The following is a 13,999-nucleotide window of genomic DNA, read 5'->3' as shown; positions in this document are numbered from 1 at the left end:
ACTGTACAAAAGTGGAAGCAAGGAAGAAGCAAGTAACTACAGACCAGTAAGCCTTACATCAGTAGTAGGGAAAGTAATGGAAAAACTATTAAAAGAAAGAGTTGTGGAATATCTTAAATCAAACAACTTACAGGATCCAAAACAGCATTGATTTACTGGTAGGAGATCATGCCAAACAAATCTTATTGACTTTTTTGACTCTGTAATGAAAATAATAGATCAAGGGGAAGCAGTAGATGTAGAATATCTAGACTTTAGTAAGGCATTTGACACTGTCCCACATTGCAGACTGCTAAATAAACTTGAAAGCATGGGGGTGGATTATAAAATAGTTAAATGGATGAACCTGGTTGCAGGATAGGAAACAGACAGTTGTAGTAAATGGAGTGCAATCTATGGAGGGAAATGTTACCAGTGGAGTACCCCAGGGATCTGTACTCGGACCAGTTCTCTTTAATATCTTTGTTGGTGACATTGCAAATGGTATTGAAGGGAAAGTATGCCATTTTGCAGATGATACAAAGATATGCAACAGGGTAGAAACATCGGGAGGGGTAAAACAAATGATTGATGACCTAGCTAGGCTTGAAAAATGGTCAAGAATGTGGCAACTACAGGTTAATGCTAAAAAATGCAAAATCATGCACTTGGGTCTCAAAAACCCAAAGGCTAAATATAGTATCAAGGGTACTATAATGGAAACTACTGAGGAGGAAAGGGATTTAGGAGTCACTATTTCAAGTGACTTAAAGGCAGGAAAGCAATGCAACAAAGCAATGAGAAAGGCAAGTCAGATGCTTGGTTGCATAGGGAGAGGAATCAGTAGCAGGAAAAAAAGAAGTAATAATGCCACTGTATAGGTCATTGGTACGGCCCCATCTGGAATACTGTGTCCAGTTTTGGAGACCATATCTCCAGATGGATATAAATACATTAGAGAGTGTACAAAGAAGGGCAACTAAAATGGTGCATGGCCTACATCACAAAACTTACCCGGAAAGGCTAAAAGATCTTAACATGTATAGTATGGAGGTGAGAAGGGAAAGGGGGGACATGATAGAAACATTCAAATATACCAAAGGTTTTAACAAAGTTCAGGAGGGAAACATTCTGCAAAGGAAAAGAAGTATTAGAACTCGAGGACATACACTGAAACTGGAAGGAGGCAGGTTCAAGGGAAATTTAAGGAAAAATTACTTCACTGAAAGGGTAGTGGATAAGTGGAATAGCCTCCCATCAGAGGTGGTAGAGGCTAAGACTGTAGAGCAATTTAAACATGGTTGGTATAGGCATATGAATATCCTTACAAAGAATTAAGGTTCAAAAAGGGTTGAGATTACCTTAAGGATAAAAAAAAAGGGGCAGACTAGATGGGCCAAGTGGTTCTTATCTGCCGTCAAATTCTATGTTTCTGTTTCTACATAAAAAACAAACAAAAAAAAACAGGCTGATTATTGGTCCAGTAATTGCCCTTATTAACCATGCTCTCCCTGGTGGTAACTATCACCGGATATTGCTAGTGAAGACTTCCCCACACATAGGGATTCTTAATTAAGGATACGGTAGTTCCTATGCCTTGTTGAATTGTAGTGCCTCCTGATGAAGGTCCTGATGGACCGAAAACGTATGAGAGCTGAGTATGCTTCTTAGACAACAATAAATGTATTTTTTGCACATTTGGAAATCTAGAGAGTGCCCCCCTCTCTGTGTGTGTGTGTGTGTGTGTGTGTGTGTGTGTGTGTGTGTGTGTGTGTGTGTATGTGTATATATATATATATATATATATATACACATACACATAGCTATATATACTAGAGTATATTACGAAGAAAATAAAATATAAAAACAGTGGTAAAAATTTTTAAACATGAATAAAAAACACATAAAATTTGCCTGAGTAAGAAGAATACGTTAAAAAGGTACTGACATAGAAAAATCATGAAAACAGGTCTGGTCATAGAGGTATGAAACCTTTGCCAGTCTAGAAGGGAATACTGTATAGTTCTGAATGATAAAAGTCTTTTTATAATGGTTAATCTTGTTGAATTAGCAGCCCTTCAATTTCGTATTGATAGTAACTTCTCACACTACTCTGCGCTCATTTCAGTCTTTTGTGACAGATTTTTCAGAGATTTCTAAAGTGCATATTGTTCTATCCAACCACACTGTATACCTGGGCAGTATGGTGACTGCTGACTGCTGGATAGACAATCATGACCCTGACGTGTACTGTATGGCCATCAGTGTGAACGGACAACGCATGCTGGAGGTGTGCAGCTCTGAGCTCAGTTACAATGTCACAGCGACCACAAGACACCCTGAAATTGTCGTCACCTGCACAGTATACATTCGAGATGATCCTACTATCTCAGAAACTGCAACAGAGACCATAGCCGTTCACTGTAAGTACCTTATTTGTTACCTGTGTTGTTATGTTGGTGGTCACTTTTTAAAAGCCGGCGCGTCTTCAGCAGTCTCATCCATTGGGTTTAAGTAAAATTGCCATTTTGTGAAGATTGCAACAATACATATATATTGCCATATACACTGTATTATAAAGGTCTGCAGCAGATATCGCTGATAGAATTCTCCGGGGTGCGATGTGTCCGTATACAGCAAGCTTTTGCCTGACAGGCCATGTCCTCTATAGAAGAAAGGGTTCCTCGGAGAGTGTTCCCCATGGCTTGTGTATGCTGGCCAGTGGACTCTCAGAAAGATTGCGCATGCACAGAAGAGAACAACGACTCTGGCACAGTTTGCTCCTATAATGCGCCATCTTTCTGAATACAGTGTATCACTACACAGATGGTGCCATGGGATGAGAATAGGGAGGGGGGGTGCTGCACTGGCTGTGCAGCATGTGGCCCACATGGACCCATGGGCTTGTGCTCACTGCACACCCTGCACCCAGGATAAATATTATTATTATTATCACTAATAGTGGCACTTACACCTACTCCATGCCTGGTGTAGAAGATGCAACTGAAAATGGCGTGAACTCTTCATATGCTCAACTCAGAATAGGTCTCAGCCATGGCTACACGGCTGTGATACACAGTATACTTCTCCTATGCGCGAACACCCCGCTGCCACCCAGTAACGCTCAGTTAGTCCTCGGTGAGAAGAGACTGAGGTGTATACAGCGCAGAATCACTTGTAGCTGCGTTGTGTATAAAGGCCGCATGCACAGTTTGCTAAACAATCTTCAGATGCGGTCGCATTCGGAATTGCGTGCAAATCGATGTCTGCATGTGTGCCATTTTCACAAAGCATGTGTATAATTGGTTCTAGGTATATTTTCATATTTGCCTATGAATATTATCCCTCTGACCCATCTCTACTGACCTGTTTAGGTACTTTATACACTGCTGCTTCCTAAACCCTAGATCCATAGTAAAGATTTCTCTCAGAAATGATCATTTAATGTCTTTTTTTTTCTCAGATCCCCCGGAAAACTCATCCTTGATCCTATCACCTGACAGGAAAATTAATATTGGAGAGTCGTTCAATTTAACATGTCAGGCGGACGCGTCTCCTCCTCCTGTCTACACCTGGGAAATCCACAGTGAAGACCATGTGACCTACTCCCCGGATAACAACTCAATCACTATAAGCAAGGCGTTGTCTTCACACAATGGGACATACAAATGTGAGGTCAACAACAAGCACGGATCATCAAAAGCTCAGAAGAATGTGGTGATTGAAGAGGGTAAGCACAATACTGCAAACTAGACTGCACAGTATTTAATGAATAACCTTATGGGACAAAGATGAGAGATATTGGAGGAAGAGGGTGACAAAGATGAAAAAGAGAGAGATAAGGAGTGGGACAGAGATGAAAGAGAATGGGGTGAAAGAGATGAAAGAGAGACAAAAAAAAAAGGGGAAGGGGAAAGGAGGGCCAGAGATAATTGAGACAAATGGGGTGGTGTGTGATAGGGGACAGAAATAGGAAGATTGGTAAAGATACATGTTTGCAACCCCCAGCAGGCGCCCCACGCCCAAAGGGGGCAGGGAAGACAGAAATCCAAGAGAGAGGGAGATGGGCAGGATAGGAACAGAGATAACAGAAAGAGAGAGACAGGTGGGAGTTAGATGAAAGGGAAATGGGGAGGGGAGTGGCGACAGTAGTTAGCGACCCAGGCAATGACGGGTCACAAATACTAGTTACATACCGTACAACACAGATCTGCCCAGAGGTGACAGAGCAGGAGAGAGTGTGAGTCGGTGCATTCACACCTTCATTCCTCATTCCAACCAAATCTCTTTCTTGACCCTGAAGGAAGATGTTGTAAAGCAGCCACATGAATACATATTGAGGAAACAGTGGAAATGTGCTGTACTTTCTAATATCTGCCTTGAAACATGGACAGTCCTCTGCTCTCTGCTACTACACGGAAGTGTGTGTAGACCCGTGCCGGCAGGTCCGCCAGTGGCAAAGAGAGCGGTGGTAAATCTCATGGTTAATTTTCACCTCTTTCACAATTTCCTTCACCGGAGAAAAGTCCTGTCTAAGGGGAGTAAATCATGACCAGGTCAGGGGCTGACTTGGGAAATTAGCAAGTTCACTGTTCTAATTTCTTTAGAGATCTTTCAGCTACTGTAGGGTGAGCAATGTCCTTGAGGCATCTAGAATGTGGCTAAGTATCAGTACCAGGGTAAGAGTGACACTCTGTTCAGATCATGAGCTAACATGGGCACTACTGTATACCCTGAAAGATATATGGCAGCATACAGGAGAGAGATGAAGGGTATAATCTAACACCTGCTAAGTGTACATTGTAGAATCCCACGAACAACCAGTACAGGTTGAGTATCCCATATCCAAATATTCAGAAATACGGAAGTTTTTTTTAGTGAGAGTGAGATACTGAATCCTTTGTTTTCTGATGGCTCAATGTACACACACTTTGTTAAATACACAAAGTTATTAAAAAATATTGTATTAAATGACCTTCAGGCTGTGTGTATAAGGTGTATATTAAACAGAAATGCATTCTGTGTTTAGACTTTGGTCCCATCACCATGATATCTCATTATGGTATGCAATTATTCCAAAGTACGGAAAAATCCGATATCCAAAATACTTCTGGTCCCAAGCATTTTGGATATGGGATACCCAACCTGTATTAGTAAAAGAAAATGATATGGATAGCATACCTAGCTCATATAATAACTGGAGGTGATATAACACCAAGAAATATTATTATTATTATTTACTTAGCGCCAGCATATTCTATTGCACTTTACAATTGAGATATTGGCCCTTGAAGAAGAAGAATAGGGATAAATAAGTGCAATGAAAGATCAATGAACCTTGGGTAATAGGTAATAGGCAATTTATTTGATTAGGATGAGTCGAGGTGTAGTGCTGGCTCCATGAGGCAATTCAATCCTCTTATAGAGGACTCTTTAAACATGTATTCAAATCCTGAATGCTTCTCTCTACGCTCTGAATGGTAGTAGTAGTAACGGGTGTAGTATGGTATGCCGGCGGCTGGGATCCCAACCGACGGCATACCGACAGCTGGACGAGTGCAAATAAGCCCCTTGTGGGCTCACTGTGCTCGCAACGCTGCGGGCACGGTGGTGCGCTACGCGCGCCACGCTATTTATTCTCCCTCCAGGGGGGTCATGGACCCGCAAGAGGGAGAATAGTTGTCGGTATGCCGGGTGCTGGGATTCTGTCGCCTGTATACTGAGTGCCGGGATCCCAACAGCCGGCATACTGAATACCACCCGTAGTAACAGCAGCAGTAGGAACCTTTAATAATGCAAGGGAAACACGACAGCTGCAATAATTCCAGACCATAACGGGACTTCTGCCATGGACCTGGGCACAGTCTCCTCCTTTGGGCCTGATCTGCACTGTGCCTGTTTTTCTGGGTTTAATCTCTACTGCATCTGGACTCCTGAACATGACTTGGTCCCCTATGGAACCTCTAGCATTACTCACTAGTTATGAGAAATGGCTTTTTGGGATTAGCACTGTAGTTCCCTCTGTTAAATCTGCCAGCTGTCTCCAGTAGTCGGGCAGCTCTCTCTTACAGAGTGGCAGCTTTTTCAGCAAGACAGGCAGTCTTCTCTGTAAGCTTGGTAAAAGCTTTCTCTGTGAGACTAGCAGCACTGTATAAGTAATGTGTGTGGCACTTCTAATCTCCTACAGTCTCTCTATGCTGAGAGTGGTTTGTGCCTGCCTGCACCAACTTGTCCCCATTCTCACAGTATACAGTTTCTCCACTGGCAAGCTTAGCAGAAGTGGCTGTGCTGTTCTGTTTTCCATAGACTTCTTGGGTATGGCGATGGTCCCGACAGTGGCCAATCCCATACTCCAAGCTTTCTGCCTTTAGACTGTGATGTTATTTCTTGTCTACTTACTGCTTGGGCACGCAGCCTCCAAGGCAGCTTTGGAGAGGCTGCCACTCAACCTCCAGTTCCAAGCCTCCCTATACAGGTAATTGCCAAATCCAGAGGACACATTGGGGGTCATTCCGAGTTGTTCGCTCGCAAGTGGATTTTAGCAGATTTGCTCATGCTAAGCCGCCGCCTACTGGGAGTGAATCTTAGCATCTTAAAATTGCGAACGATGTATTCGCAATATTGCGATTACACACCTCGTAGCAGTTTCTGAGTAGCTCCAGACTTACTCGGCATCTGCGATCAGTTCACTGCTTGTCGTTCCTGGTTTGACGTCACAAACACACCCAGCGTTCGCCCAGACACTCCCCCGTTTCTCCGGCCACTCCTGCGTTTTTTCCGGAAACGGTAGCGTTTTTTCCCACACGCCCATAAAACGGCCTGTTTCCGCCCAGTAACACCCATTTCCTGTCAATCACATTACGATCGCCAGAACGATGAAAATGCCGTGAGTAAAATTCCTAAGTGCATAGCAAATTTACTTGGCGCAGTCGCAGTGCGGACATTGCGCATGCGCATTAAGCGGAAAATTGCTGCGATGCGAAGATTTTTACCGAGCGAACAACTCGGAATGACCCCCATGGGATTGGAATCAGACAAACATAGTTACAGAGAGGCCAGAGCCTTCAGATCAGGAGAATGCTGCACCCCATGTCTGGATTATTGACCCATTCAAAATCAGTTCTCTTTCTTTTCCCAAATTTATTTTCATTTGTCACTAGGTCTATTTACTAAGTCTTGGATGGAGATAAATAGCACAGTGATAAAGTACCAGCCAATCAGCTCCCAACTGCCATGCTACATGCTGTGTTGGAAAAATGACAGTTAGGAGCTGATTGGCTGGTACTTTACCTCTCTCCACTTTATCTCCATCCAATGCTTAGTGAATAGACCCCTATAGGGTTTATTTACTAAGCCTTGGAGAGAGATGCAGTGGAGAGAGATAAAGTACCAGCCAATCAGCTCCTAATTGTGATTTTACAGGCTGTGTTTGAAAAATAACAGGAGCAGATTGGCTGACACTTTTTTCTCTCTCTACTTTGTCTCTCTCCAAGGCTTAGTAAATAGACCACTGAATCTTATTGACACTACTAGGTCTGCATATTGAAGAAACCATTCCAATAGTTATGGGAGATGATAGGCTTGTAAATCCTTTTGTTAGTAACTTGCATCCTCCTTAGATACATGTGCAGGCAATTGAATGTACAATAAGTATCAGTAAACTGCCCTCCCTCATAGGCCCTCATTCCGAGTTGATCGCTCGCTAGCTACTTTTAGCAGCCGTGCAAACGCATAGTCGCCGCCCACGGGGGAGTGTAATTTAGCATAGCAGGAGTGCGAACGCCTGTGCAGCATTTTGTGCAGAACAAGACCAGCCCTGTAGTTACTTATTCTGTGCGATGATTGCTGAGACGAATGACACGGTAATGACGTCAGTTACCCGCCCAGCAAACGCCCGGCCACGTCTTCGTTTTTCCAAACACTCCCAGAAAACGGTCAGTTGCCACCCAGAAACTCCCACTTCCTGTCAATCTCCTTGCGTTCGCCAGTGCGGCTGAAAGCGTAGCTAGAACCTGTGCAAAACCACGATGCTCACTGTACCCGTACGCTGCGTGCGCCGATTAGCCCTGTTCTGCCATAATCGCTGCGCTGCGAAAATCCGTAGTGAGTGATCAACTCGGAATGAGGGCCATAAGCCTTTATATATTGTCAGTAGGGTTCTAAGGGCTGGTAAATTACAGGGATGCTAAGGATAATTGAAGAGTGTCAGGATAATATTATTATAATCTGTGTTTAAATGATAAATTCCTAAAACATAAGATTCCCCTTAGAGTTATAAAGCTGAATTTGACTTTTTTTGTGTTTTTTTTTTTGCAGATGGCATGTGGAAGTGGATTGTGGTAGCTGTTGTGGCCGGAATCGTGGTTGTGGCATTGGTTGCTTTCATTTCCATGTTGTGCAAAAAAAAAGGGAAAAAAGGGTTTTACAGCTTGTTAACTGGGAGCAAGAACAGGAAATCTGAGAATGGTTTAAACAAGCAGCAGGCACCACAGAAAACAACGCCTGTCTAGGAATATGACTTACTGAACTCATCATTGAGTCCTGAGTTTCTGTTGTACCCAGTCTATAACTTTACCAGCTGGGCAGCATGAATGTATACTATGTCTAGAACTGGTGACATAAGAGGACACTTACGTGAGCTGCCATCTTTGTTCGCTGACACATCTTTGGACGCCATGTACATTTTACTGTATCGGGAATGCGTTACCTCTTTAGTTGATGGAATATTTTTTTTCTACATTTCTGTATTATATGTTCAGCACAGTTTTCTCTGGCTGCCGCTTTACTTCCCAAGATCATATTTATTTTCTTCAAACGTTTCCACCGCACTTTCCTATTCCATAATGTTCTCCAATGTTTACCCTGGACAGTGACGGATATTTTAAGGCCAGAGTAACTGCACTCTTGTTGGGATATTCTGAAAATAAAGACAGTGGGAGACTTCTGAATAGAAATTAATATAAAAGAGAGTAAAATTCAAAGTCACAGATCAATTAACAGAACACTAAACATGACAAAAAACATACACACACTCGATTGATTGTCCTGATTTAGAGTTCGTGCTAATTTTGTTGTAATGTGAATGCTATTTTTTTTCTGCATGGAGGGAAGATGCAGCCTGATGTTACCTTACATATAGGGGGGGAATTCAAATGTTTGAAAAGTCGGTTGGGTGTCTGTTTTTTCCTGTCTATTAGATAGGAAAAAACAGGCACCCAACTGACTTTTCAAACATTTGAATTCCCCCCATAGAGTGCAAACACAGATTTTAAATTGGTCCCCTCTCCCTGCAATGCACCCTGTTATGGTCCACGTGCAAAACTGCATTTTCTAAAGCATAGGTTCTCAAACTCGGTCCTCAGGACCCCACACAGTGCATGTTTTGCAGGTAACCCAGCAGGTGCACAGGTGTATTAATTACTCACTGACACATTTTAAAAGATCCACAGGTGGAGCTAACTATTTCACTTGCGATTCTGTGAGGAGAACTGCAAAACATGCACTGTGTGGGGTCCTGAGGACCGAGTTTGAGAACCTGTGTTCTAGAGGGATTTAGTGGCATATGTATCAAGCCCTTATACACTAGTTCCTTTTCTGAAGTATCAAGGCTGTGTATCAGTAGTCAAAGGCAGGAGATCTCCTGCAAAAGGTTCATTAGCGCTGCAGACCACGGTCCCCAATATTCTCAATGACTTGAGAATGACTTGAGTCTGACCTCTATGTGCCAAGCTCCAAAAAGCATAGCTTTTCCGAGATTGGTCCTGAAGGCTGCCGTCATCCTCGGCTGCCACTTTATGCATATGACAGCATATTCAGAGAAGGATCTTGCAATCCCACTCATGCAGTCTCCAACTTCCTCTCGAATATGGACACTGTGTGCAAGTTCAGTGTCAGAAACTGTGGAGAAATCTTTTGAAATCATGAAAGACTCCACCAATCTGCTGGGATGTTCTCAGGGACAAAGCGCCAAGAGTTTGCAGGGAGGGATCCTGACGTCAATTCCGGTCCCGGACAGGCTAAAGTAATTGCAGCGGCTGAGTAAGTTCTGGGCTACTTAGAGACTGCACTAAATCTGTTTGTACAGCTCTGCTACACATGCGTTCGCACACTTGCAAAGTGAAAATACACTCCCCTATGGGCCGCGACTATGCGAACGCAGGATTGCAAAAAAAAACATAGTGAGCTAACAGGTCTGAATTAGCCCCACTGTGCACAAGTGCAGTGTCAGAAACTGTGGTGGAATCTTTTGAAACTGAAAGACTCCACCAATCTGCAGGGATGTTCTCAGGGACAAAGTGCTGCCCCTGTAGAAACTGTTAGTACATAGTGGGGACAGTGTCGGACTGGAGCATGAAGGGCCCACTGGGGGTATGCAGTGGTAGGGGCCCATGATTAGAGGTGTGACCAGCCTCCAAAGGGGGTGTGGCCAGCCACTACAGAGGTTTGGCTAACCATTATAGAGTACCTGGTCTGGACTCCTTGATAATTTATATAGTAATTAATGCTAGTGCGTGCATGATAATGTGCCAGATTAATGACAGCAATGTACTGTAGAGAATACATCATAATCCTGTGCAGTATAAGGTAACATAAATATAATATATAATTCAATTGCACAGTCTAGAACCTGATCCCTAGAGGAGGAGGGCCGCCCAGGCAGTGGGGCCTACCGGTGATTTACCCTGTACCCCTGTGGGCCAGTCCGAGGCTGAGTGGGGATGACCATGTAAAAAAATGTTTTTTTCCCCCCTCCCCCCCCCCCACCCCGCAATATGGACTGACAATTATCATGGCACATAATTGCATGTACTATAACATGCAAAGATTTATTTATGTCTAAGGAAAGGGCAACTCGTGGGAAATGTAATTTAGAAACACCAGGCACTGATACAATGTTATATGATATTACTGTACAACTGTAAATGAATAAAACAATGTATAGGTGAGAGTAGCCTGGGGAATTGTTACCATGATACGTACTGTGTACAGTTGTTGAAGATATCAAATTTAAAGCCATCTCAATATATACAGTATGTATATAGTCATATGTATGACTGTGTGCAGTATATTTGTCTCTTAACAGTAATCTTTGTGCTACTGTACAATGCTCCCATGCTAGTCACCTATACTTTCCAATGCGTAGGAATGAAACTTGAACACTTATGAGAACCTTTTCTCGTTCAGCACCATCCTTGAGACTTTGGCTTCTCCTCCCGCCTGCTTGCATGAGTCTCCGCACCTTCCCCTGCACTCTGCTCACTGTCTGCTCAGCTTTCTCTGTAGTAAGGAGAAGGAGTGTCCCTGTTCTGATTCAGGGGGTCATTCAGACCAGATTGCTGCTGTGCGTTTTCACACAGCGGGCGATCAGGTACTAAATGCGAATGTGTATGCACCGCAATGCGCACACGCGTCGGACAACAACAAAGGGCATTGCTGGTCAGCGGTGGGATGGTGCAAAAAATCTGTTCGCATAAGCGTTTGAATTCTTCCCAACATGACCCGCTGCAGGAGGGACAGAATGCTCTGCTTCTGGACTTCCCTCTTAATTTATGATTGCCATCACCTGTGCTGAAACACCTTCTTATCCAGTAGCCTGCTGAACACAGGTGCAGACAATTATAAATAAAGAAAAAAGTCCAGAAGCAGAGCATGGTGTCCCTCCTGGAGAGGGTCATGTTGGGAGGTATGCGTTTGCAGGGTGATTGGCAGGAGGAAGCCGTTTGTGGGTGGTAACTGACCGTTTACTGGGAGTGTTCGGGAAAACGCAGGCACGCCCAAGCGTTTTCAGGGAGGGTGTCTGACGTCAGGTCCGGTCCAGATCATCCTGATGCGATCGCACCGGAGGAGTATGTCCTGGGCTGCGCAGAGACTGCACACACTGAATTTTAGCAGCTCGGCGTACACATATCATCGCACACTTGCACAGCAAAAATACACTCCCCCTGTAGGCAGTGACTATGAGCGCAGGACAGCAAAAATCGCATCCCAGCGATCGGATCTGAATGACACCCTCTGTTTCTATCTCAGTTTTAAATAAAGACCTAATAAATGGTGATCAAAACATCGGGGGGTAGAATGGACAGTATATAATCGGTGGCTCAGGCAGCAGAAAGTGGTAGGACTGCTGTTAAGGGGATTACACACAGAGAGATCTGTGCTTAATTTCTAAGCAATCTGTGCTTTGTAATTAATCACGGATCTCCCCTTGTGTATGCCCCATAGCGATAGCAATGCGCGGCCCAATGCGTCACTATGGCCGGTACTACATTGGCCTGCATGCACAATCTAGTACATCTCTCACTTCACCACAGTGTGAAATGAGTGTCCCCCCACCCTCGTTCAGCACACATTGCGCTGAGTGCTGAGCGGGGGGGGGGGGGGAGATGTGTGCTGAGTGGTCTGTGATAGATCGCTTAGCACACATCTCCCCGTGTGTACTCTCTTTAGCTTTAAATAGGACTACATAACCAGTATACAGGAGACCAGTGTGGGACTGTTGGAGGCTTCAGGTGTGGATCAGGTCAACGGCTCATTATATGTAATTAAGGAACAGGGAGCAGATGTATTAAGCCTGGAGAAGTGATTAAATGGAAGGTGTTAACGCACCAGCCAATCAGCTCCACTTTATCACTTCTCCATGCTTAATACATCTGCCCAAGGGTTTAATGTTGACATACTATAGGAATCTTCTAGATTTTGGCTGACGATTGTCTCTGAGGAGGCGATGTACAGTATCAAACCTCCGGAAGTTAAGGCGGAGAAGTTGCTCATAGCAACCAATCATAGATCATTTTAAATACAGCACCTTACTAACACTACTAACTTATATACACTATAAACCAAAGCCATTGTTATTCATCCCTATACTGTACTTCTTTTTTTATTCATATGCTACATTTTACACTTTTTGCTACATTTTTGGAACGTTGCCAAAATGGTCAGTATGTAAATAATCTCTTAATCAATTTCTACATAATTGTCAATTTAAAAATATTTTGGCACCTCCGCAGTATCCTGTTCCCGATGTACAGACAGGAGCTGTAATGTATGACACAATTTGGATGTTTAGATGTTTAGCTGTCTGTTAGGGCTACTGTATATTCTGTTTTAGATCGGATGTATTTTGTCATACTGTATGTTTAATTATAACTTCTATGTATCCAATAAGCTAGGGTGCTTTTCCCACTGCTCAGGTTATTTTGGGTAACCCCACACATAACTCTGTCATTTTTTAGACTTGCTGTAAAATGTTATAAAGTACGTTTCGGTTTCTTAGCTCAGTAGTATTTTGTATTGGTGCGGTGTTTCGCTCTCTTTGCAGCTAAACAATGACTTTCATGAAAGGATAATCAGCCACCAACAACCCCATGAACAGATCATTTCAGGAGGGTTCGGCGCCTCCCCCACATGGAAACACAAACCTGTTTCATACTTCTCAGAGAATTTTTTTTTTGTCTCTTAAATTTGTGATATATGTTTTGTAAATACTGTTTTGTATGTTTTTATTAAATAGATGCTGTTATTGTAATTATTGTGTTTTCTCTAGCCACAAAGAACATGGAGAATAGTTTGTAGCATAGTCATCAAATGACAACGTTGATAAATCGCCAGTGTTCTCCATTATTGTTCTTTGTAATAGTGGAAAGTAGGGCCGGATTAGGGGGACCAGGGCAGCTAACTTGCGGGGGCTCCTACCAATGAAATTGTCACAATGGCACTGCAGTGACCCAAGTTCACATCATGGCAAGTGGTTCTACCAATTTGCAGCATGCCACACTAGGACTGATTTTGAGTCGGATGCAGTGGCGACCACGTGTCCGCCTGTGGCCACAGTTTTGTCTGTGACTATGCTAATGCAGTTACAAAGCCCATCCCTGGTGTACAGCCATGCATCCGATTGTGCTAAGATTCAGTCACCCACTTTGAGTATCTTTAGATGAAACCATAGGTCACACCATCAACACTTGCACCTGCCTTGTGCTACTGTAGGTTCAGATTCTTCATCTAAGTATGGCCTCCA

General features: G+C 43.5%; 1 protein-coding gene across 2 annotated transcripts in view; it reads left to right on the top strand.

The window, feature by feature from the left end:
• Positions 1-13,507, top strand: part of LOC134936444 (intercellular adhesion molecule 1-like) — a 56,844-nt gene extending 43,337 nt beyond the window's left edge. For both annotated transcript variants that reach the window (XM_063931476.1, XM_063931475.1), the window contains 3 exons: positions 2,121-2,402; positions 3,443-3,709; positions 8,296-13,507. In XM_063931476.1, the coding sequence (XP_063787546.1) occupies positions 2,121-2,402; positions 3,443-3,709; positions 8,296-8,489 (743 nt within the window). In that variant the 3' untranslated portion in view covers positions 8,490-13,507. The remainder of the gene's footprint in view (positions 1-2,120; positions 2,403-3,442; positions 3,710-8,295) is intronic.
• The last annotated feature ends 492 nt before the right edge of the window (positions 13,508-13,999 follow it).

This window comes from Pseudophryne corroboree, chromosome 6 (genome assembly GCF_028390025.1).
Source record: "Pseudophryne corroboree isolate aPseCor3 chromosome 6, aPseCor3.hap2, whole genome shotgun sequence".
Classification (NCBI taxonomy): domain Eukaryota; kingdom Metazoa; phylum Chordata; class Amphibia; order Anura; family Myobatrachidae; genus Pseudophryne; species Pseudophryne corroboree.
The sequence above is the reverse complement of the archived record's forward strand: the minus strand, read 5'-3'. Positions and strand labels throughout refer to the sequence as shown.